Source organism: Seriola lalandi, unplaced genomic scaffold (assembly GCF_002814215.2).
Source record: "Seriola lalandi dorsalis isolate HSWRI2012SDOR001 ecotype SW California unplaced genomic scaffold, Sedor1 jcf7180002054394, whole genome shotgun sequence".
In the NCBI taxonomy this organism is placed as follows: Eukaryota; Metazoa; Chordata; class Actinopteri; order Carangiformes; family Carangidae; genus Seriola; species Seriola lalandi.
Window position 1 is genome coordinate 62,169 of NW_019524947.1, and position 25,476 is coordinate 87,644.

Sequence of the window (25,476 nt, forward strand, 5' to 3'; positions counted from 1 at the left end):
ATGACTGAATCAGCTTAACAGCATTTTTTTAATGCAAAGTACCTCTCCGCTTGTAAATCACTCGCAGACTCACTCGGTCACGTTTAGCAGATTCTTCACAGGAGGACAGCTGTTCTACACCTGTTAACCTGCACCACCTACAAAAAAGAAGGTATCATCAGTGACAGTTCAGACCATTGCAGTGCATTTACACATACACTTAGAAAGAGGCACACCAGTGGGCTTGTTTGTTCACAGAGTTTATAGACTCAAGTTCCCACACAGCACATGACAGAGCAAAGAAGTTAATTTCCTGAGCAACGTATGTTAAGCATGTTTTTTCTATTCAAGCGCTAGTAGTTATAAGGTAATTTATCATAGAGAACACTGACCATGATGAACTAGTCTGAAGTAATTTTATGTAGCAGAGTCAAGTAGAACAGAACTATGGGATTTAAGATTTAAAAAAGTAATTGTCTCAAGGTCATTAAACCCGTTTAACAAAATATTTCCACAAAGTTTTAACCTTTCTCAATATATCCAGTTCAGTCTTTGAGTAGTGGTGGGAACATGATGATAGAGTTTTATTCCTGTTAATCAGAAAGACTAATGATTACCAAGGGAAGTTTTATGAGGTTTGGTCTCATTTTTAATGTATATAAAGACAGAAATTTAATTTAATTATTGTATTGGTGTTTTACATTACTTTACTAACTATCTTTTTTGTCTGGACCACAAAAGTGGGCCAACTTTGGTGCTACATTAATCGACTTTTCAGGCTGTTTTTCAAAGAAAAACCTTTTATCAGCAATCTAACGCCTTTTTGGACAAACGTAAGCTACTTTCCATAGAAGAGAGTTGCCAGTATGCTGACTTTTTAAATTCATATTTTCACACCATGGGTCTGACACCATGTGAGTCAATTTAAACTTGGGCATGTGTAAGGGTGTGTGAGTGGGCGTGCACATATGTGTGCATTTGTTAGCACACTGTTGCCTCTGTGGTTTTCTGTTTATGCTGTGATATCAAATTTGGTATCAACAATCTTGGAGTTGTATTGGTATTGGTACTGACTACCAAATTGCTGGTATTGTGACATCCCTATTCATTACAGATCATTAACTTAAAAATCACCTACACTAAATAAACAAAGCATTCAAAAAATATGAACACTGCTCCTATTTGAGTGTAGGGAAAGTAAACCAAAACTATTTACCAAATAATCATAAGTAGATCGCAGCGATTAAAATGTTTGTTCACTTTTAACTTTTCACCCTTTGCTTTGATTAGTAAGTGCCTTTGTGATGCATAGTCTCATTGTTTGTTGGCAGTCTGCTCCACTGATCCTTGGCCTTACTTAATTCTTAACTGAAAGTACAGAGGAGAGGATGTGCTGTTTTGTGTTCTCAACAGTTGTTGATGTTCTCATGGCCAGCGACTCTGCTTCATACATCTTTTTTTACATATCAGATGAAAAAGATTACATGCGCTTTCTTGCACAAATAAGTACAATTTTCCAGCTATATGAGGTTGTGGCCTGCAGCCACTTTGAACTTGTGGGAGTTGGTGGGCTCTGAAGAGGAAACCACTCTCTAATGAGGAACAGTCCACAAACTCCACAACTAACAACAGCCACTTCCTATGATGCAAGAGCTCAAATCCACATACAAACAATGATCCATGACCAGGCGGTCGATCCGTCCAGTTCATCCATCCAGATGAACTGCAGACACTGTACTGAAACATGTCTCAGTGATTGTCAGGTCATCAGCACACTACTGTCATCTGCAGGATTAAGGATGAAATGACAGTTTCAACTAGGAGCCATGAACAAGAGCACTTCTCTGATGTATTAAAAGCCAAATTTCTGATGTTTTACAGTTTTTCTTGTCTGCAGTCATCTGTGTTGTGCTGTGCAATTTTTTCCAAATAATACCTCATAAAATATCTTGTAATTTCATTTAATCATTTCTTTTATTTGATTCATGTTTTGAATTTTTCCACTCCTTCTCATTGACTTTACTTATCGTGTACTTTATTTTAATTATTATTCTCTTTTAAACCTTTTTTTATTGCTTTTTTTATTGCTCATGTGCATTCATATCAAATAGTTTTACTGTTTACATTTGAACTCTCTTATTATTAGCTTGTCAGAATAACACCAACCTGTGTGAAAGGTGCTACATAAATAAAGTTTAATAAAATTTAATCTGCAGATCCTCCTCTCTGATGAATCCTTACCTTTATAAAAATGTTGGGAAACTGTGAAAAACACTCATCACAATTTCCCAATGCAAATATGACTTTTTAGATATCTTGTTTTGTCCGTCCAACAGTCCAAAACTCAAACACATTTGATGAACAGTGATATAAAACAAAGAGAAAAACAGAAAGTCAACTTATCAATTCACTTACTAATCGATTATGACAACCTGTTTTCATTACATTTCATAAATTTAAAAAGAAAATACTTTAACACTAACATTACATGATGAAGACTTGTTATGTGTCATTCTGTAAAGCTTCACCTCATGTTGTCTACAATCAGATTTGACTGATGTTGACTGTCTGATCAGATTAATGTCCTATTCTCTCTCTGTGCACCCCACTCCTGAAGCCAGAGCAGCTTGATCAATGGTATTGATGAGGAGATGCTAATAGCAGATGCTAATAGGGCCGGTATGACTAATAGACCGAGAGGGCCATTGATCTGCAGAGTTAGCATCTAATGCTAAAACAGCTGATTCAACCGCATAGTTGGACTAAAAGTTCCACCGTTGCTCGGTGTGTGTGTGTGTGTGTGTGTGTGTGTGTGTGTGTGTGTGTGTACACTGGGGAGTGAATAGTTGGGTAACAATGCATTTCTGCTTTAGGCCAGAGGATACAGATATTCACATGTATGTAGAAGTTGTATTCAGAGATAGACTCAGTCACTCAGATATGTCTATGTTTGACAGTAACACTCTAGACTTGCACGATCCTTGCACTTGTTCATAGGAGTAGTATATTACTAATGACATTAACAATAGCTCTGTACTATTAAAATGTTTCTATAAATCATGACAATGCCACTGTAACCCAGCATGCACAATACCAGGACCCTGAAACCGAAGCAGCTAAATGGAATTCAGGCTTCATTCATTTTATTGTTTACACCTGTGCTTTTCCCACATAAAAGTGTCTTCCGTGAAAAAGGCCTATTGTGCACAGTAATGGTGTTAATTGACATTAAAAACATGTATGAGGTACGTGCAGCCAAGGTGAACAGTAGTATCACATAGGAAAACATGCTCACACACTGACAAAAAGCTTCCTGACAAAATGCACTGCCCTTATATTCATCCTGCCCGTGTTTCTTATTTGATGTCCTTGCAGGCTCTGCGACCACACATGACTCGCACTTAACTTAATGAGTCAATGGAAAACACCTTTTCCCTCTTACCACCTTGTTCCTCATTGGTCATCGCTGTTTGTCTGCAAGTCTGTTTAAAGGCCCTGCATATATACACACACACACGCGCGCGCACACAGAGACAGGTGTTTTCACTTATTCTGCCTGATTGGAGGTATGCTGGGAATGATGTGGGGTGACTGGGCTATACACTAATGAAAATGATAAAGGTGTAATATTTTCTGCGTGAGAAAGCAAACGGATGTCAATCAAACCATGCCCACACAAGAGGTCTAATCAGCTAAAATATGTGAAATCACCTGTGTAAATAACCCATAGGTGTGCAGAGCCTTTAGGTTTCTGGCCAAGCATGTCTTCTCTTTAACTTTCACTGACACACTATTTCATATTTCACTGACTTCATTAGACACCAACACTGTGCACACATTGGTAAAGATATTGTAATGTAATTTCAAAATGAGAAAAAACTTCGACTTGCTAATACTCAAGGGCTGTACACACAAATTACATGCATTCAAAATACAAGCTTGAGGAAGACCAAGATCTGAAAGTTTGGCTACTCAGCCAAAGTGCCAAACGAATTACTGAACGAAGTGATATTTCCAGGAAAATAACATAATGAACTTTACTGTCAGCCAAGCAACAACTAGGCAATCAGACTAAAGTTAGCAACTAGCAAATGGTGAAGTTTTAGCATTTAAGCTAACTAGCTGCAGTTGTTTGGATCAAGACCAAACCAACGCTAGAAAGGAGAGATAACACTGGACTTACACTCTTCGGGTGGATAAAAACAGGACTGCAGGGGGACGATAATGTTACTCCCATAACTTTATGAGATGTTGGTTTGTTGATGGTGGCTGTGTACTATCCATATGTTGGCCTGTTTAAAGTTTTTTTCTACCCCCTAACGGCCAGCAATAGAAGCGACTGCATTTAACGTTTGGCCCCGTCACATTTTGTTTCCTGTTGTCTCTCAGATTTATTACTAGGAAATGCGCAATAGGCTACCTTGTTTACTCACATAAAATCAGGTAAGGATTTGTGTCGTCCCGGTGGCTCACGTGGTTGAACGCGTATCAATATAGTTAAGTTTGGACCGGAGCGTCCACGAGTTCGAGTCCGACCCATGGCTCCATGTTGTCCTCGCTGCTTCTCTCCTACTGCAACCATCCGCTTTAGAGGCAACAAAAATTATAAGAAAAAGACATTGACTCTGGATAATGCACAGTACCGCTGAATTGTAAATATCTTCTTTTTTTTCCACACAAATGTTATTTGAAAGAAAATAACTTTTTTTCTCTCTCTCCTCTTTTTCTATTGTGTATTCGTGCATGTTATGTGAAATAGTAATGTCTTGTAATCAGATGTTTGGCATGACACCTAAATAAAACATATAGACCTACTATTGATACATACTATACCTACTATCATACAGCCTGATGCTTGGAAAACCCACCGGCCAGAGAACTGGGGCTGTTCTACTGGTGCTGTCACATCAAATATTAATTTGATTTAGCTTTATACTGTATGAAGTTAAATAATAACACGATTCATGGCATTACTTTTGAAAGCATCATCACTTGTTTATGTCTGGGTTAACTCTTTAAACAAAAGGGGACAACGCTGCAGTTTGACAACATAAAGAGGGGAGTTTTATTAATTAGTTCATTCTTTACATTTTGTATCAGTTTCTGTCGCTATACATTCAATAAATTCCTTCTGTGGTCTCAAACCGGGTGAACTGCATCCATACAGTCAGCTAAACGTTCAGTGTCCACTCAGAAGATTAGTGTTAATTTATCTTTGAAAAACAACTCCTGCCACGGTTTCTTACATACTATAGTATTCTCTGTGTAGTGCACATAGGAAGGAATGGCTTTGGGTAGACTAAGGTGGTATGTGTTATAACCTTGTTTTCATTTTCTTTTGTTACAAAACCAGAGAGTTCTTGCTATACTTACTTCATAAATACAGTATATATTATAACCATTCACCTTGTGCTAAAATCAAAGCTGTGCAGCAATCAGTTTAAAAAAAAAAAAAAATTCTCAACATCAATAACATACAGGGAAATAAGCTTGCCTGTATATATTGTTTACAATATAATGTTTACAGTGGTTTTACTGTGTTTTTAATGTCCCTGATTATCTCAAAACCATAGTTGTATTTTTTATTATAGTACAGGAAAGAAACAGAGTATTTGTCAGTGTGTGTTTACAGTTACTGGGAAGTGAGAGGGTGTGCACCACGGTTGTGTGTTTGTGTTTGTATTTGTACTAAAGCCTGGAGAAACAGAGACATTTAAAACAGGAAAAATGACAAATCCTTATGAACAGAGCCATGTGGTAATGATGTAAACAGCTCTTTTACATCCATAATTATTCAGTCACTCATTGGTTATATAGATGGGTGCTATGGTTATCAATCACGTGTACGATAAAGAACACAACACCACAGAAATCAACATCAATCTCACTGCCATCAAACTACCTGCAAGTTCCTCCTGTGTCCGTTATTGTGTGTGCAGGATATTTAAACAGTCGACAGGAGTATGAGGCAAACCATTACATTAATAAACAGTATAATCAATTAAAATAATGATTGAAAGAGAACAGAACAAATAAGAGACAATATATTCTTTTCTTAGAGTGGACGGGCACACAGAATGCTGAATATATTACATCGATGTGCGAACGGTCCGATCTTTAGAAGTTCAGTGTCTCTGACATCATCTTCCACCAGTCCATCAGCTCCTCCCGCTCCTCCTCCTTCCTCTCAATCAGAGACTCCAGCTCAAAGTCCACCTGAGACAGACACACAGAGCGACATGGACTCACATGAGAGGTAAGAAGTAAAACGACTACACACTAATTGGATACAGTATTACACATGAATTGTCCTAGTATGCTGCTTTCCGATAGTATACAAAGAACGACGTTAGTAACCTAACCTGTATACTAATAGGATACGATACAACACGTGTGCCAATGCAAACCAATTACTCTCAGTCTCTTTAAAATGCCTCTTAAAATTAACATCAAAAAAAAAATTTTCAATGATTTAATGTAGATTTTTTTTGTTTTCACAGAGCTGCTTTACCACCATTCACCATTACTTTGAACTGTTTTGCAGCTCCTCCAGTTTCCTGCACTGCATTGTGTCAAAATTATTTGAATTAAAATACATTTGTGGTTAACCTGAGATTGAACCAGAAATGCTACATGAACAGGAAGTTCACAAACTTTTGACTGGCACCGTAGATTTAAGATTATTTAATATAGGCAGAGCACGAAAATGATCACTCAACACTGTCATATCCTGCTACAGTCACCCTTTGGAAATATGAAAGGACAACACGGAGCTCTTAAGCCAGGTTTTAGTTGGTTTATTTGTCTGTGAGTCTTACCCTGGTTGCAGGGCTGTAGGGAACAGCCACCTTTTTGATGACAGTCAGGTATCCTGGAGCAGAGGCTGCCACTTTGTAGTTTCCTGGAGCCAGCAGGCGCCAATAATCTCCATCTTTGGCTGTAAAATACAGATCATCTGATTAAAACATATAGTCAAGCAACAGACAGAGCAGCCGACTGATGCTCAGCTATGGAAATAATCACATTCACAGCTTCACCGTGATATAGGCTACTGTATGTTGCAGGTTCAAGCGACAAAGATGAAATAGTGCAGTATCCACTATGTCCACAAGATGGAGGCATCTTACAGCATCTTACCATTACATGACTCATAATACAGGCCTCTTGTCAATGGAAAGTAGTGTAATGGACTTGTAATGTAATACTGTGTGTATATCTTAATTTGCACTAGATGCTGATACCTGTGGTGATGTCATGGTCGATACCCTCCACAGAGATGGTGGCATTGGAAACGGCGGTGCCCTGGAGGTCACGCACGAAGCCCTTGACACCACGGTGAACCTACGTACAATACACACATTGACACACATACACACACACACACACACACACACACACACACACACACACACACACACACACACACACACACACGCACACAAAGAAGCATATTAAGTTTGACTGAAAGACTGGGATCTTTGTTTGAGCTTTAAGATCGTACAATGCTCTTTGATTGTGAACAACAACTGACGGACTGTTCAACACTTCAATCAACCAATGTTACATTTTCTTGTGTTTATGCCAGTAATGGCTGCAAATGTGGATGTAGTGTTATGTCGTCATACCACCACAAAACCTCTGAGGGTGGGGTGGATGGTTATGACTTTTACACTGCGAGACCATGGATTGTGTCCCATCACCTTCCAACAGGTAATGTTAGTAATTTAAAGGGGCGTCATTTCGGCTTTCCTATTCTGTTGAGCATTAACATTTTATTCAGCGAAGATGGAAACACCTTGAGTTTTGTTTTTGGGTTAGCTGCATCAAATACACAAATTTATTTATAGTCCTGCTATGCTGCCAACCTGCTCAAGGTAGTTGACGAGGGAGTTGCGGTTCTGCTCCCAGTAGCTCTTCAGTGTGTCCTCATTGGGGAACTTGTCACAGCTGAGCTCCAGAGTGATCTCAAAGCAGTTGCTGCTGAGGTAGTTGAAATCCTGCATTCCTGTTATGTGGAAACAGCAAGAATGACTTTAATGAGCGAAAGTGGCAGGAAAGCTGTCGTTGCCTATGACATTAAAGAGCATACAGTACATAGTTAGACATTGTTGAAGGAAATGGTAGACAGACATGTCGACTTTTCAAGGTAAAATGGGTGATATTTTGTTAAAAACATACTGAGTAACATTTTAAATAAAGCCCAGCCAATACAAGAACATGGCCAATTTTAGCTTAACTATACAGATACAGCATCTGTACTGTTGTAAATGCTTGATGATCAGTGACAAGATTATGCAGCACAGAAATGCCACAAAGATATTGTTTAAACTGTCTACCAGAGAGCACTGACAATCCTTGTGTCTAAAAATGATTATTATCCTCTAACCGGATATAATAAATTTGCTTCTTGTTCAAATATAGTCACTGAAGCTCATAAAAAACATGGTTTTTACCTCCTGGGACACTGTACCAGGCCCCTCCATTAGTGATGCCATCTTTGAAGCTGGAGTCGTCATCGTTCTTACGGCACGGGGGTCGGTGAGGGTCGGACATCACTGGGTTGTACATGGAGTAGGCCCTGGCCAGAGACTTGAACATCGTATCATCTGGACTTGCACTGTACTCGTGAGTGGATCCTTAATGGAGAAATGAGAGGGGAAAGGAACAAACAAGTGCACAATGTTTAGACAGTGGCTTTGATAAAGTATGAACACCTGCATCTGCAACACATTAAACCTGTGCTTGCGCAAACAGGGTTTGGTTACTTTGGGTAATGATGCACAGGAAGCCATAGAAGGAAACATTTTCCATCTGATTTAAATTAGAGTTACGAAATTCTGAAGAAAAAAACAATAAAATGTTTGTTGTTTCACTTGCAGGTCAAATATTTCTCTCATGAAATGTCTGGAATCATTCTCATATAGAAGAAGAAAACAGCTTAGGTACATTCAAACAACCCAAACACAAAAAACAGGATGTGTATGAGATTGCGTGTGCATGTGTGTACCAGTGCGGGTCTCATCATATGGGTAGTTGGCCACCACGTCTCCTCCGTGCAGGTTAGCTGAGAGGACAAAAGGGATATCCATGATCCAGTGGATCACTGCCTTGGTCTCTGGAGCCAGCTGCAAAGGCAAAACATCATAAATTACTAATGCATAAAAGACATATACAGCACATGCTGCACCTGCCGACACGTCAGAGGGTTTTCTATATTTAAAGTATTACGACTTTCAAACTACACGCAGCAGCTGTCTTTAAAGCACTGAAAGAAGTATGTTTTCTTACTGTCAACAAATAGCATGAAACAATTAAAACAAACAATGAATTGATCCTATAAACAAGTAACACCTGATATAGTTTATTCCTCATAGATCCATTCTTGCCAAAAACTACTGATACACATTAATGAGCCACACCGTTGCACTGGGTGACATGTTCCTTCATTAAAATGACCATGGGCTTTTTTTAAATTGCCACTTCGAAAAAACAAAATGTGCATCAATCCGCATCCGAAAATATTTCTTAAGAAATTACAGTATTCACTGCTGCTTGAATAACATTTGACAAAAACTACCATGCCCTTATGTTTTAGAGAATTCATTTGTGTTTTAAAAGATGTGCATGTTCAGTAGGAATGAATGGGCTGAGAGCCACGGACAAGGTAGAGAAATCAAAAAGTACTGAGTCATGTTTTATTGTTTTGGTCTTTTCAAGGGATTTCTAGACAATAAGAAAAAAAACATCAGTCTCATCCTTAAATCACTTATGCTGACTTTATCTGCGTGTCTGTTTGTCTACCTTGGTGTTTTCATCCACAGCCTTCTTCATGTTCTGCAGCAGGTGGTTGTTGGCTTTGCCCTCCCTCTCATTGATATAAATGATGCGGTCTAGGTCCGGGAAGTTACGGTTCAGATCCACACCCTGTGCATTACTGCGGCCCACAAACCAGTCCTTGATCTCTCCAGGCTGAGCAGGAAACAGAAGAGGATGTTTAGGTGGACAGAGATTGTGCTGAGCTTGAATAATTGCCATTCTTAAATGCTGCGTAGATGTAATTTAAAGCCAAGAGTCAGTGTTTGTAGTCTTGTGAGCTTAATCTGTCTGGTGTTAAATCCCTGGATTAGGTTTGTGTATATACAGTGTGGTTTTTGTCATGCTGTGTCATCACCTGTGAAGCGGCCTTCTCAAAGCCGTCTGGGTTCATGGAGGGCATGAGGTGGATGCGGGTGTTGTGGATGAGGTCGATGATGGTCTCGTTGCCTTTCTGGTACTGGTTGCACAGGTACTGAGCCAGGTAGATGAGCAACTCTCTGCCCACCGCCTCGTTGCCATGCATGTTGGCGATGTACTTAAACTCCGGCTCACCTGCAGGGAACAAAAGAAAAAAATTTGCTGTGTTAGTGCGTCACACACAGTGCGATAATACGACATTACGGATTCAAACTGGTCATAGCTCAGAATGAGAGGCTGAACAGAATTTGAATAAGACACACAGGATTTTTTTATTTCTTTTTTTTATACACAGCTGGACAAGTGAAACAAGATTTGCAATTAATGCATCTTTGACAAGCTTAAACCAATCACACAAAACACAACTGGCAACTAATCCCAAAGAGAAATGTCACAATAACGTCTCACTCTTTGTAAAAAAGAGTGATTTTAGTCGGTATTCATGGAAACCTTTATCTCTTTTGGCCCAAGAGAAGGTCACTGATAAGGCATTCTCACTTGCTATGGAGATTACCCTGAACACAAACACCTGCTAGACCAACTATAACACTGGGCCTTCACACTCCAGCAGTGACGAACACACTGACTCATCAGCTGAAGGTTTAAACAGAATTGGACACTGCAGCCCAGGACTCCATTTGGACAGTAATGACTGAGAGACAGCGGATTATTGGGTGACACTGTCACAGATTGTTCTGCCTGAATCTTGCCAGAGTGACAGGTCCAAGATCAGATTCGACTAAATCACAGTGAGAGTCTGACTCCAGGACCTGATGTGACAAAATTAGGGATCCTCAGGACACTTACAACCTATAAATCCAGCACTGGGTGCCACTTGTAATGCGGCTTATCAGTCTGCCTCTCTGCCTTCATGTTGACAATTTCCTTTCCAAAAACACAGGAGAAATTCTGTTTCACATTATGAAAAAGACATGCAAGCATGTCAAGTCTTACATTTACATGAAATGCATAAACCTTGGACATACAGTATGTGTTATGTAACGCTGTGTTTTAATGACTCGGGCTCTCACCATCTGTTTCATATGCTAATTAGCTTTGCTTCTCTTCTCAAACACAATACAAAAAAAAGCACACAATAAAGACAAGTGCAACTAACGAGCTATAAAAAGTCCTTTAACAAAATGACAAAGAGGATGACTATGTATGAGCTACAGCACACACTCTTTTGATGAACTACAAACCAGAGATTAGTGGCTTTCTGTGACTGTACGACAACAAAGAACTTCTCTGAGCACTGAGAAGAAAAAAAATTTCTGTTGTTCAGATCAGTTACGAGCTATGAAATTTAGCTCCAGTTCGGCAGATGGTTGAGTGTTTTTGTGTGTGTGTGTGTGTGTGTGTGTGTGTGTGTGTGTGTGTGTGTGTGTGTGAAGCCAAATTGCAGCAGGGGTTCTGTTTTATTGGAAGCTTTGTGTGTGTTTTTATTGGTTTTTTTCTTTCTTCTACTATGATTTGCCGATTTTCAAGACTTCTTTTACACTTACACTTCACATGAATTTCTAAAGTTAATACTGTGATGAAACTTTCACGATGCATGTGTACGTGTGTGCCAGCATTCCCATATTTGCATCTTTTTTATTTTTTTTATTTTTAGAGGATTCCTGTGTGTTTGCTGTATTTGTAAAATAATCCCAGAGGCTTCATGAGTGAGTAACACACACACACACTGCCCACCACACATCTGTTAGTCAGGTTATTTTTAAACACTCGAATCTGTTCTCTCTCTGAGTTGCTACTAATGATTTCAAGACTACAATTAACTCTTTCCGTCCTGACGTTGGTGAATGGTTTTTACAGGCCTCAGAGGCCTGACAGAGCTGTCAAACACATGCATTCACAAGTTCGTACACACACACACTTTGAAGCTGGATTGAAAAAAAAACTACTACTATGATTCAAGCTATTACACAGATGCTCGGTATCTAGAGACCTTTCCTGTTTCCCTTAAGAAACATGTTTTTATGTTGTTGACGGCCATGTTAGTGTGTGACAGAAAACAGAGCTGCACATGTTTCATACATGTAGAACAGCTGACCTACATCGAAGTCATTATAGTTACTCCACATGTATTTATGAATTTAAGATGTGTTCGGGTAGCCAGCTGAGAGGATGATGAATGATGAATAACACTTTCGTTTGAATTATTATCATGAATTAATATTTTTGCTAAGTCACACTTAGGTAACAGCTCTGTTTACTCTTTTTACGCACACACACACTTTTGACCAGAGGATGCATTTTGCACAAAGGCGAGCGTGATGTGTCACTGCGTAGGCGGCCGACTGTTGTCTTCTCTCTCTTTTCTTCTCTTTTCTAAATTTACTCGTCTGTCAAACTGTCGCTACCTCACTGAGCTTTTATTCTTTTGGACAGTTCCCTTTTTGAAATGTAAAAAAAAACATTTCAAAGGAGGTAAACGCACAAATGTTTTATTGTTTGAACATTTAAAGCAAAGAATTTGAGGACAGTGTGCAGTGCAAAAATTGAATGATGCAACTTTTTGAAATTCAAAGCAGACATCCATATACAGCCATGTGTTTTAAACAATGTATTAGTAGTAGAAGTAGTAGTGGTATTCTTTTATATATATTGTTTTGTCTACCCAGCAATCCAACGCTCAAAAGTGTATTCCCTTTATAATGATGCAAAACATAGAAAACTAGCAAATCGTCACATCAAGAGAAGCTAAAAATAGTTCAAATTTATTTTTCTGTCACTCAACTATTCATTCATTCAGTCTATCACAGGGCCGACGTATAGAGGCAAACAACCATTCACACTCAAATTCACAATTTATAATAGCCAATTAACCTAACCTGCATGTCTTTGGATTGTGGGAGGAAGCTGGAAAACCTCTTTAGAAAACCCACGCAGACACGGGGAGAACCGTGCCTGTCAATCAGCTAATTCATTATTTCAGCTGTAGCGTAGATAGGCTGCCCTTCGTTCATATTATGTTCAATGTTGTATCTCTAAGAGGTGGAGACTTTGATTTCTGCTCTCCACAGGTCAATACAATACATCTGATGCTGACAAAAACCACTGCGTCATCTTACGCTTTGTCAGGACTTATCAGAAGTGTGTGACAGGTACTCAATAGTGTCTCCTAGGCGACCGCGTCATAATGAGTGCAGCTGCAACGTCATTAAGGAAGCGCCACATTAGAGGGCTCTCAGTCGTTGTGGCAACCCTGACAGGGGCAGGTGCTCAGAGAGACAAATCAACTCTGAGGTTGAGTAAACACACTCACTCTGCGTCTGTCTGTCTGCCTGTCTCTCTCTCTCACACACACACACACACACACACACACACACACACACACACACACACACACACACACACATACACACACACTCATATAGAACTAGTATGTTAGCTCTGCATGACTGCTGGCTGTCATCTGATATTACGAGACACTCATGCATGTACGGCAGAGATAGAACGCCAAAACGGGTGAAATAAATTTGTGTTTTTACATTAAATTGATTGCTCACATTTGACTCACATAAGCTGGCAACAGGATAACAAATAAAAAGCTTAGAAAATAGACAGATAAACGAATGAAAAATACCCCTATAGTGTCCAAAAATCCACAAAAGTCAGTGGACGAGAGGCTATGAAAAGAGGCCGACACACAGCATGACACGAAGAGACATCCCGCAGTATGTCGAGATGCAGAAGGTGAGGGAGGATGCAAGCCTGTCTGATGTATAATAAATGACTTCTGGCTGATGCCTTGGCCTTTCTCTCATCCTCTTTCCGTTTCTGCTTCTGCCTTATTCCCTCTACATTCTTGCACCCACCTCTCTTTTTTCTGTTTTTTCAATCATCATTCCTTTCTTTTTTTATCTCCCTTTTCCATCAGCTCATCCTTCCTCTCAGCTGCCTCTGCAGCATTAGTTTCTCACAGCTAAACCGTCCAAACATCTACTGGGTTTACACTCTATTCTCCTCCATTTTTCTGTCTTTTATTAGGAACATGTTTCATTTGAAAGGCCCTTTATGTTCAATATACCACATGTCATTTGATATGACCGTATCCCATAGAGTGTATGGCTGCTATTGACTTTAACTGGGCATCTGTGTGCGTGCTCACTGGGGATTACATACTTCCCCTGTCATCTGATAAAACAGTCCAACGTGGAGTCTTATGACAGTCTCCACCACATGAGATAGTCCGTAGCGTATTGGATGACCCAGTGCTTCATACCAACATGATTTTATTTTACCTTCAGACAAAGTCAAACCCATTACAAGATAGGGTTTCTCCTCAGATTATAAGCCTCGTAAATAGTTCCATACATGAAAGTCAAAATAGTTTAGGCTGAGGAGAAGCCCTCGTCTTTTTTTTTAGCCCTTATACACTCAAATGTGATCCAGCTGTGAGATGTAAACACCCCCATCAGATGAAAAAACATGTCACACATGTTCAGTGGTGGAAGAAGTAACAATACCACACTTTGAAAATATGTCGTTAAGTCCAGCATTCAAAATCTAACTTCAGTAGACATTTATGTGTCGGCAGTATCGTCACTTAATGTATGAAAATAAAAAAGTAGCCTGTTCATTAAGTAGCATGTTAGAGATGTATTATTGTATGTTACATTTGTGAATTTTCTAACTGATGTTTTTGTGTGTAAAACCATTTTAATCTTGTACCTGAGGGAGAGGGTGCTATGTTTAATTACTTTACATACTATTGGGTAGTTTAATTTGCAGAAATGCATCATATTTTATTAAGTTTATCATGTGCAAACATGTATATAAAATGTCATCTGTAAAATAAGTGATAACAAGCCGTCAGATAGATGTTGAAAGGTAATGGTAAAGTAAAGTAAATATTCAAGTAGCCTATGCATCAAAAAACTGTACTTACAGCAAAAGTTTTGGGAGATAAATTCCATAGATTATTTAATTCAAGCAGCCAGTTAGCAGCAGATAAACTCAACGAATGGAAAAAAGGGGAACAGCTAGCTTGTCTCTGTCCAAACTAGCAAAGACCACCAACCAGCAGCTCTAAAACTCACTAGTTAGCACGTTATTTTTTCTGTTCGTTTAATCCGTACAAAAACTAAAGTGCAGAAACAACAATTCAGCCTTTTATCAGGTATGGGGTATGTGCTGGACCAATGAGCTGCAAGAGAGATTTCTTGTTACTGTTGGTCAGAGCAAGGAACCAGGCGAGTTGTTTCCAGTCTTCGTGCTAAGCTAAGCTCAGTTTCCCCACATGTCAAACTTTTTTGCTTTAATCCTATAATGACTGATTCTTTTTAGAGCGCTTTGGAGCAACACGCTTAGCAGTTGCCTTTTTTTACACGTTCAGCAGACACAGAGCAGCATTAACATTCATTTGGGGTTGTGTTTGCATTCCCCCTAATAAATGTATGTAAATTATACTTTCACATCATAACATTCAAATCGTATGAGCAGCCAAGTTGTAACAGCTCATGTCAGCCTCTTAATTGTAATTCCAAGTTTTAGAAGAAAGGCTGCTAAGCCTCCATCACTGGAAGTTGCATCAAATTAAAATCTAAAATAAACCGTAATATGATGAATTTAACTAATTTAATAGAAACTGTACAACGTTTTTTTGTTTCAATTCACAACAAACCACTACAAATATGTAACACAACAGCAGTAGCTAATTTAGGCAGTTTCAGTAATGTGACTACAGGGCTATAGCAGTAATCATCATAAAAAAAAATTCAGTGATATTTTTTCACATGATCCATCGTTGATATGATAATGACTATAACTTCTTTAAGGGCAGTGGTTGAGTAAATGTCAGTTACTTCCCACCACCTCGCCTGTCCTACACTGCATGCACTGTATATTAATACATAACCACCGTGTTTACACTCTCGGCTATAAGCACTTCCTGTGTCACGGTGTATGACAGATGGCTGCTTACTGACAGATGCATGAGCTCAAGACCGTTGTCCTCCGGAGCCAGCCAGCCAGCCAACCAGCCAGCCGGCCAACCAGGAGCTCCCAGTCAGCTCAGTGCACTAAGCCGATCTGTTGCCCCGGCAACTGCTATTTTGGCTCCACCTTAGAGTTTCAACACATTGCAGGGCCAGATAAAATATCAGATAGGGCTCCTTAAAGGGAAGCTTAAAGATGTCTCCGGTCTCTGCAGATTTTTATTCTTGTCTCACACACTCATTTATCATTTCTTCCCCCTGACACTGAAACCATCATCTTTTTCTTCCTTCACTCTCCTTTGCCCTATCAGTCTCTGGAGCTCTTCTCACTGTTTCCTCCTCTGTTTCATCCCCCTCCTTCTTACTGTGGATGTTTTGCTCAGCAGAGATGGAGGGAGAGGAAGGGAGAGGAGGAGGGGGGAGGTGCTACCCCTGTTGGTGAGGCTGAGCAGCTTGGAAACTCATCTGGTAGTAATAAGGGCTCCACATCGCTACTGTGACTCATGCCTGCGCACACCCACCGGACTATTACAGGCTTATTTAGTACGTGCGTACGGTCATTAGGCTCTGTGACCATGCGAGCTGCAAAACACACAAACCCTGTGGTGCACCATTAAGACCACACAAATACACACAGAGAAGAAAATACACCTTTACAAAAAAAATGCTACACGAGACGTATAGTTTAAATCCCACAAACTGTTGTAAACTACAGTAATTACAGGCAAAGTTTCATCTTTCTTTTGAGGGCTCTGCCTCAGGACTACTGTGATGAAATTAATCGCTTCCTTCCACTGTGTCCGTTTCTGTTTGGGAAGTTGGATAGGAATCACTGACCTGTTCCAAGACATTCATTAAAGGCTCATCTGAAAGGTTAAATGTGCTACAGGCTAATCCAGTAAGTTGCATTATTGCTCTTGGTGTCAGCAGTGTTTTTCTCACTATCAGGAGAACACAATGTACCTTTTTCACACTTACAGTACTAATCTTTCTGGGTCTTGCACTGAATTTTCGATTTGTTTGAGATGGAAGAAATATGATAAAGGGGTTCAACAGCTGGTCTGAGTACAGTTGGTTTGGCTTACTGACATTTTAATATATTTACAATATATCAGACTTGGTCAGAGATTGAACAATGAACTTCTGGACTTATTCCCACCCTCATCCCTGGTGTTTTTATTACAGTTCACCATTTATCAAGATGGTGTCGGGTATTAAATGTTAAATATGACGTTTAGACAGTAGACACAACTAAAAAGCCAAAAAAAAGAAAAAAAATCAATCACATATAGTCTGAATTGATTCCAGCCTGAAAATAAAACACAAAAGAGAAGATCTCTATCACGAACAGGCCGATCCTCCATTTACGAAAAGCTTTTATGGAAATATTGTCTTGTGTCTTTTATGATACATTTTTACAGTTTTCTGCTCCAGTTGTTCTTTAGCAGATATTTTGAAAGCATCTGGTGAATTTCAAGATACAGTCCCACTCCTAAAATGGACTTTAAAGACTGTGGATGATTTTGCTAATCAGGTGTGACTTAAGAAAAAAAAAAAGCAGGAGGTGCACTGCATCTAAAAACAGCCGAGGTGGTTGCCCACATCTGCATTTCCTGTGGCTGGTGTGTAAACTGTCCATCAAACAAGACGGTCTCACATTTTCTGACATCACGTCCTCTACCCTATGGTTCCTTCTAGTTTGCAGTCCAGACCTGACAATATGGAGCAGTGTGAGGGAAGTCATGACATATCCCATGACCACAGTCTTTACTGACCTAAACCCATCAGGACTGACAGGTTCATTTAATATTCAGTCAAAGGCTTCCTCCTCTGAATGCTGTGTGTAACTCTTTGCTCTGATATGTTGCAGCCAACACTGCAGATACATCTGCTTTGGATTGAGGGGGGTTGTTAATTAAAAACTCTTCCCATTGAGCCGTGACATGATCCACCGCCTTCGGGATGTTTTCTCAGAATCACGACTCGGGATAAGCACGAAGAGATCCTTATCAACCAGCAAAATGGCGGCTTTGCGTGGCAGATCCCACACTCTATCATCTATATTCCTCTGAAGTAATGCAGCAGGCCCTGCGCTCACAGTTTACGCACAGCACGGCACACCTGCGCTCCACCTCTGCTGTTTTTTCTGCTCATTTGGGCAACATCGGCCACACGGGCCGTTTCTGTAGCCTACAACCCTCACGCAAAATAAGAGCATCACCAAGCTGCTATGCGCAATAGTGCGTGATGTGTTTGTGTTATCACAGCGTGTGGTGATGAGTTCCTACGGCGGGGACAAAGGGAGTGGGGAAAGGGTGTACAATCACCGCATTATGAAGCAGGCTTTATGTATGCGTAAAACTGACCAGGCTCGTGCGTCCCGGGGTTGTCGGACATCTCTAGCACCAGCAGCTCGCGGCCCTCGAAGCTCTCCCCGATGGTGTAGATGCGGGTGATGGTCGGGCACTGCAGCCACACCGACACCAGCGCTTTCCGCAGCTCCTCATAGCGGTGGTACTCGTAGGAGATCTCACCGTCGGTACCGGCTGCGCTGACCAGGGAGACCACTGCGGCCCCGAATAAAATTACCGATAGGAACTGTTTCATTTCGACGTGTCCTCTTTTCCCTAAGCCCTGTCTTCCTGCCTGTCTGCCCGCGGCTTGGTTCCAAGCCTTATCTCTGTACTGCAGCCTCGCTTTAGGCTATAAATATCACTCCCTCTGCTCTCTCTCTCTCTCCTCCTCTCTGATGCGCTGCTGTACCTGAGCGCAGACTCCCAGTCAACCTCCAGTGTAAAGTCAGGCGCAAGATGCAGGCCTACATATCCGGTCAGGATTTTCAGAATAAAGATATTTTCCATTCGGACAGTAACTGCGATAAGGCGTTTATGTTGTAGATGGAGATCTAAGGCAATTCATAAGGTCTTTTTACGTCTAGAGGAAAGGCTTATACTTTCAGAGTAGTGCAGACTGCAAAGACAAAAATGTAAAAGAATAAAGAAGAATAACAAAACCACAGACAAAATACACAATTTAAACATAAAATGTGAAATAACCAAATACATTGTTAAAGTTACATTGATAAAAATGACCTGTGATCAAATTTGTTCCTGCAATAAAATGTTAAGTCTTAAAAACTCTTTGGGTTGTTTTACAATTAAGTGGTTATAATACATATTTAGTCTTTAATTTTTGATACGATTGTTATCAAAATACTGTACAGTAAGAATGTGACTAACATATGCCAAAATTATTTATTCGATGGATTGATTTGATCGTTTTTTCTATTCATTAGTATGATTTCTTGGTGAGATCTGGTCTTTGCTCAATCACTTCCTGTTTGGTACCTGCTGCTGCTGGCTGACTTGATGCTGCTGTGTGTGCTGGATGGGGCTGTAGGGGTGTGTCCACAGTGCAGCAGAGAGGAGATGGAGGGAACCTACTGCACAGACATTCATCAAATCATCCACTCCCCTACAAACCCACACTCACTGTGTGCAGCAGTGATTCTGATATGTGATGTTAATCTGAAACATTCAAACCTGAACTGTCCAGTGAGCCCAGTCTCTGTAGAAAAGTGTCAATAATGAACAATATCGTATTAATACAGTGGAACATGTTATTATCTGATCACAGTAAAAAAAAACTGCTCAACACAACCAAACTCCTGTTCAATTTTGTTCAAATATTTTATTCTAATATGACAAAAACAGAAAAATAAAACATGTCCAAGGTTTCTCTTGTAAAAATTATAACAGCATTTAATTATTACAGTCTTAAACAAAATAGGCTTGAACAATGTGGAAGTTCCACATAAGCCAATCTCCTCTCATCAAAAAATTTACATGGGTTTCCATTAAACATGCCCGACTTGTTTCAGAAGTCAGCACTGAGTTTAGACAGTTCCTACTGAACTGTAGCTCAACGGAGTAAAAACGGTGTCATCGTGACTCGGTTCAACTCAAGAGGAAGTGTTAAAGTGCTGAGACATTCAGAGGTATACAGAAGCGTTTCACAAGAAAAGTTGCGGTACAACTTTTCTTTTCATTCAGTGACAAAGCAAAGCAACAAATCAATATGAGGATGTTGATGGTTTTTATTCAGCGAACAGAAGCAGACAACAATACTTCTTTTGCAGAAAGGCACAGATGGTGGACTGAAGTCAACGTGCAGTCCGATTCAGAATAGATAGAATAAATAGAGCTGATCCTTTTAAAGTACACCTTTAGTGTGTGTGTGTGTGTGTGTTTTATTAAGTGTACTGAGAGAAAAGCAGCAACTGTTTGCGTGCTCACTGTGAGACTCACTGCCTCTTCCCTTCTCCCGGCGTGTGAGGTGTAAGTGGTTTACTGCTCCTTCTTCTCTCCCTGTTTATGCATGTACTTGCTGTACTGGTTGTCTGTCTTCAGCAGCTTGTCCCACCAGGTGAAGGTGGAGGCGTAGTTCCCGACGAAGTTCATGTGGTGGAAGTCGTGGAAACGAGCGCCGGCGTAGAACGGGATCAGGTGGAGAGGGTTCAGAGGGATGTCATAGCCGCTGACAGGGAGCAGAGAGAGAGAAAGAGGGGAAAGGTAAGTCACCTTTTCATTCAAAAATCATACCCCTATAAAAAATCATACCCCTATACAAAAGTGTTTGCAACAGAATTACTGTATATCTAGGAATTTTCCCAAAAATTTTCCAACAAATGATTTTTAAATGGCACATAGAAAATAATAAAACATGTTTGTTTTTGTCACAGTGATACTGAAAATATGAAGCATTTATTATGGTTCTGGCCTCATGTTGCTGCGGCTGGATACCATGATATAGCTAGTGTTGTACTTTACTTCACTGAGTATGTGACTGCAAACTATAATAGCCTTAGCCCTCTTGTGTGCAAAAAAAAGAGACAGATTTTTTTTTTTTTTTTTTAAACAATTTAATTTTAGAGCGCATACTTGCAAATAAGCAGGAAAAGCTAAATGATTAGGTGAGAAAATTGTGAAAATTAAAGCGAGTTAGTTAGTTGATGATTTTTTTTCCTTTTCATTTTTTCTCCTCACTCTCCTTTTGTGTATTCTTCTATGATTTGTAACATCTTATTTCTATTTTCTGTTTATTTTGGGTTTGTAAAAAATATTAATTATATGTTGTATATACATAATTAAAATGTATGTTGTTGTCTTTTATTATTTAACTAAATTTACCATCAGCTGCTTATTTAATGTAAAAATAATAATTAATAATACTAATGTTATTTACTATCATTTATAGGATTTTTCAAAAAGACATAAAACCAGGAAGTTTCATATCAGAGTGATACAGTATAAGAGTTAGAGAGCAACGAAAGCACAGAGGGACACTGACTAAAGGTAAGTCTTAAATAATGTGTTTAACACAGACATATGATCAAAGATAACAAGCTCGTTGCCTTATCAACCAAGAATTTCTGATATTATTTATACAACCAGAGCATGTGAACTTGGCTCACATCTTGGTACCTTCCAAGTTTTTTATATCTAATATATTTTTCAATCTCCTGCATACATCTATATTTATATAGTTATATCTATATAAAAGCATAATAATGAGCCTACATTACAATAAAGGGGTTTGATATCACATAATAGTACAGTTAGACATCTGGTGTTCTCTGGCTCCCTCTAGTGGTCGACCTCACAACTTACTCACAGAGTTCATGTGACGAGAAACGTGCAGGTTCACATGAACTATCATCTCCCTGTTTATTGTGTATGCAGTGATGCAACTGCTGCTCTGTTTCTGTAGTGTTTGAACTACATGTGTGTGAGAAGTTACTATTACTGTCATAATATTTACAGCTGTGTGTAAAAGTTTAGGCAATCAAATTCCGTATTTTTTTTATTTTTTGAGGTGAAAAAAAGTAAATGAAACCCCTGCAGTAAATAGAGATTAAGAATTAGCCATTCTTCAAATATGAATGCACTGTTACTTTCTATTTAATGACCTAAAATTACTGAAAAGAAATTAAACAATAACTATGGCATGGGCAAAAGTTTGGGCACTAGTGACTAAGGTGGACAGCTACAGAATATAACAATCTGTTCAACACAGGAAACTAAGAGAAAGAGATTTAGATTAGTGTCTTCGTGCTAAGACGGACGAAGAGGGTGATGGACAAAATGACATTGACAGAGTGCTCATGCGTGTGTCGAAACTGCTATTGTGTCCTACCTGTGGACGTCAATGGTCTCCAGCAGGCGGAAAGCCACCCATGCCCACAGGAAGAACACGTGGTTACAGAAGATCATGATGCCAATGAAGAAACCAGCTCCCAGGATGAGAGTCTCAGCGGGGTGGGCGTATTCTGCCTGCATGCCAAATGGAGCCTGAAGGACAGTTTAGAAGCGGTTAGGTGCCATGATGTGTTTGTACTCACGTTTTCATATGAAAAGGAGTTACAGCATGCTTAATAAGTAACTGTACCGTTAAGAGATTAACCCCGAACGTGGTGTGTTTGTGTTTATTTATCTTATCACTTGTGTGTTGTACTTACAGTGAACTCATGGTGGACTTTGTGGATGTATTTGTAGATCCTGCGGTGATGCAGCAGCCGATGGAGGAAGTAGTGCCAGGTGTCTTCAACAACAGCACAACCAAAGCACTGAGCCAGGAGGTACGGCCTGGAAGGAGAGAGAGAGAGAGAGAGAGAGAGAGAGAGAGAGAGAGAGCCATTAGCTCAATCCAAAGTGCTTTGTTCATCCCCCAGGAAGCATTTGATTGCAGGAGGCCTCAGCATCAAGTAACAACAGCCTACTTCAAAATACTTGGCTATATCATAATAATAATGAGCATTACTGCATGTCCACAAAAAGCTGAACAGCATGTATCAGGCTTTATCATGTATCACATACAATTATTATTGACTTCTAGAAATGAAACCAAAACTTATTCTGTTTTGCACATACAGCAAATTTCAAAGTAAAACAAATAATCTATGATGACGTTTTAACATGAAGACATAACGGAGAACATGTGTAGGGTCACTGCTAATAGTATGCATAATTTTTGGATATGTTTCGAAATGATGTGTGCAGGGGCTCTCTCTACTGTCATCACACTGACCAGCGCGGCATGGAGTCCCAGTCATACGGGATGTTGAAGAATTCAGTGAAGTAGTACGTCCCACAGATCAGAGGCAGCTGGATACAGAAGTGGTTGAACAGCAGCATCTTGAAACATCTCCACTGTTTCTCCCAGGTCTCTGGCTTGTCCTGCACGCACAGTGGGAAGGCTTGTTTAGAGAAACCTCAGATTGTAGAAATAAAACCATATTCAACGACCAAAGACACACACAAACCTGTTGGATCTTGTATTTCTGCATGAAGGGGAGGAACTGGAAGAGGAAACCAGGTAGGCAGAAGAGGAAATAGATGAACTCATGGACGATGAGCGACCCCCAGGTGGCAATCTGGAACTTGGTGTAGTTGTCCAGCATGTAACTCCAGGCATGTTCCAGGGAGGGCTGGAAGGGGTTTTTAGGAAGCACTGCGTCTACATACTCCACTGCAAGGTAGGCAGAGCTCAAGATGTCTGCCGTGCCGTTCACCGCCATGATGGATCCCCCGAGGTAACTGCAGGTCTGGAGAGAAGACTGGAAAACAGGAACACAGTGTTACATGTACCGTACTTACGTGTAATATTACATGTAATCTATGCTCAGGTTCTCTTTCAAAACGAACATAAATAATGTGAAGAAGAGGAAGGCAACAGAGACAGTCCTTAAAAACAGTAAAACAGAGAAACTACATATAATTAAAAAAATAAAAAAGGGTCATATCATTGTCACATGAAGGCTAAAGAAAAATATAACTAATACAATATGAGGGAATTAAATTATGCCAATGACAATACATCAAAGAAAAATTTAACTCACAGAAATTAATCACTTTACTTGAAGAAAGAATTAAGAGGAAAGGTATGCTACACATATCATTTACTTAAATGAGAAATTTTGGTTGTAAAAATACCAGAAAAAGAATTAAACTCATAGAAACATAACTTTTAGATCACAGTTTACCATGTGCACTGTTTATAAATTCACCATAAACTCATTAGTTAATCTACAGTAAACTGCATGTATACAGTACTTCTTTTTCTCTCTTCCTTTAACCACATCTCAGCTTACTACCCCATCTCAGCTTCAGTATTTATACTACTGATAAACGTTATTTAATTCAATAAAAACTACTTACAAGCATGCAGAATGGCACTAATGTCAGGCTGTTTGTGCAGTTACTTACGCTTCAGTGCAATAAGATGATAACACTTACAGCTGCTAAACGTTTGTTATAATCTCATACAGAAGACTTCGACAAATAAAACATCTGTCTCAGCCATGCCTCGTTAATATCATGTATAATGGTTAGTATGTTACGTAGTCTTGCACGGTAAGTTTTTTTTATTAATGAAACCCCGTCTGTCTCCGCTAGCAAAGGCCTAAATCTCTGTTGATATGATTCTACAACTCGCAACTCAACTTTCTGCCTCCATTCTTGGTCCATACGTCTAAATAACAAACAAGCATTCGCCACTGCAGCTGGAAATTCCGCTAAATATTTCAATTATAGAGAAACACAACGTTAGACTCTTACCTTCCGCAGTACGTCCCGTCTACCTGAGCGAGAGGCGGACGGCCGGGTGAAGTACAGTACTATCCAACGATCTGATTGGCCGAGAGGAGAGGAGACTGACGTCGGGGGGACGAGCGGCTTCTCTGATTGGTCCGCTGGATGGAGTGATGATAGTGAGACTGAAGGTTTCTACAGCAACAGCCAATCAGAGGCGAGATGTGCTTTCATAACCTGTGCAGTGTTGAATGGACTGTCTGCTGGGAGAGATGGGGTGGTCAGACAACTTTTGAGTCATACATGTGTCCTTCATCTTAAACTTACATTAGAACAGTCTGTAACTCCAGAGGCAGCTTCTAAAAATGTTGTACAGGTGTTGACAAATAAATTGATGTATTACTACTTATTATTATTACTGATACAATTACATTAAACAGCATTTGAATGTTGCAGATGAGGCAAATATCATTTTTTACTACTATGTAATGTTAGGTAGGTTAATCATTGACAATGCCTCATGTTTTTTAAAATGATTATTGTATGAAAAATTGTAATCTGCTAAGTAACCAGTGACTATAGCTGTCAAATAAGGGTAGTAGAAGTATAAAGAAGCATAAAATAGAAGTGCCCGTAACTGTACTTATGCACAGTACTGGTAAAAAAAAAAAAAAGCTGTTTTCTGGCACTGAAAACATTTTCAGCATTTACCACAAGCTGCCAAAAATCTC

At 39.6% G+C, this 25,476-nt stretch overlaps 2 protein-coding genes across 2 annotated transcripts; both read right to left on the reverse strand.

Moving 5' to 3' along the window:
* Nucleotides 1–5,020: 5,020 nt before the first annotated feature.
* cpe (carboxypeptidase E) lies at nucleotides 5,021–18,915 on the reverse strand. The gene is made up of 9 exons (XM_023409515.2): nucleotides 18,524–18,915; nucleotides 10,151–10,347; nucleotides 9,781–9,948; nucleotides 8,987–9,104; nucleotides 8,433–8,615; nucleotides 7,845–7,984; nucleotides 7,221–7,320; nucleotides 6,798–6,916; nucleotides 5,021–6,195 (listed from the first exon to the last, which is right to left on the reverse strand). The coding sequence occupies exons 1-9, from the start codon at nucleotides 18,762–18,764 to the stop codon at nucleotides 6,097–6,099; spliced, it is 1,365 nt and encodes a 454-aa protein (XP_023265283.1). The 5' UTR covers nucleotides 18,765–18,915; the 3' UTR covers nucleotides 5,021–6,096.
* Nucleotides 18,916–20,235: 1,320 nt separating this feature from the next.
* Nucleotides 20,236–23,807, reverse strand: msmo1 (methylsterol monooxygenase 1). Its single transcript, XM_023409483.2, has 5 exons — nucleotides 23,479–23,807; nucleotides 23,244–23,392; nucleotides 22,675–22,801; nucleotides 22,353–22,507; nucleotides 20,236–20,693 (listed from the first exon to the last, which is right to left on the reverse strand). Exons 1-5 carry the CDS (start codon nucleotides 23,731–23,733, stop codon nucleotides 20,504–20,506), a joined length of 876 nt encoding a protein of 291 aa, XP_023265251.1. The 5' UTR covers nucleotides 23,734–23,807; the 3' UTR covers nucleotides 20,236–20,503.
* Nucleotides 23,808–25,476: the final 1,669 nt, after the last annotated feature.

Bases quoted from the DNA above. Each gene is read 5' to 3' on its own strand.
- cpe (XM_023409515.2), bottom strand. From the start codon at position 18,764: ATGAAACAGTTCCTATCGGTAATTTTATTCGGGGCCGCAGTGGTCTCC. The intron at 10,348-18,523 runs GTCAGTTTTACG...TGTTCCCTGCAG, and splicing joins CCCCGGGACGCACGAGCCTG to GTGAGCCGGAGTTTAAGTAC. The intron at 7,321-7,844 runs GTTGGCAGCATA...TATTGTACGTAG, and splicing joins TCGTCAACTACCTTGAGCAG to GTTCACCGTGGTGTCAAGGG.
- msmo1 (XM_023409483.2), bottom strand. From the start codon at position 23,733: ATGGCGGTGAACGGCACGGCAGACATCTTGAGCTCTGCCTACCTTGCA. The intron at 22,802-23,243 runs GTCAGTGTGATG...CTCTCCTTCCAG, and splicing joins TGGGACTCCATGCCGCGCTG to GCCGTACCTCCTGGCTCAGT. The intron at 22,508-22,674 runs GTAAGTACAACA...ACTGTCCTTCAG, and splicing joins AAGTCCACCATGAGTTCACT to GCTCCATTTGGCATGCAGGC.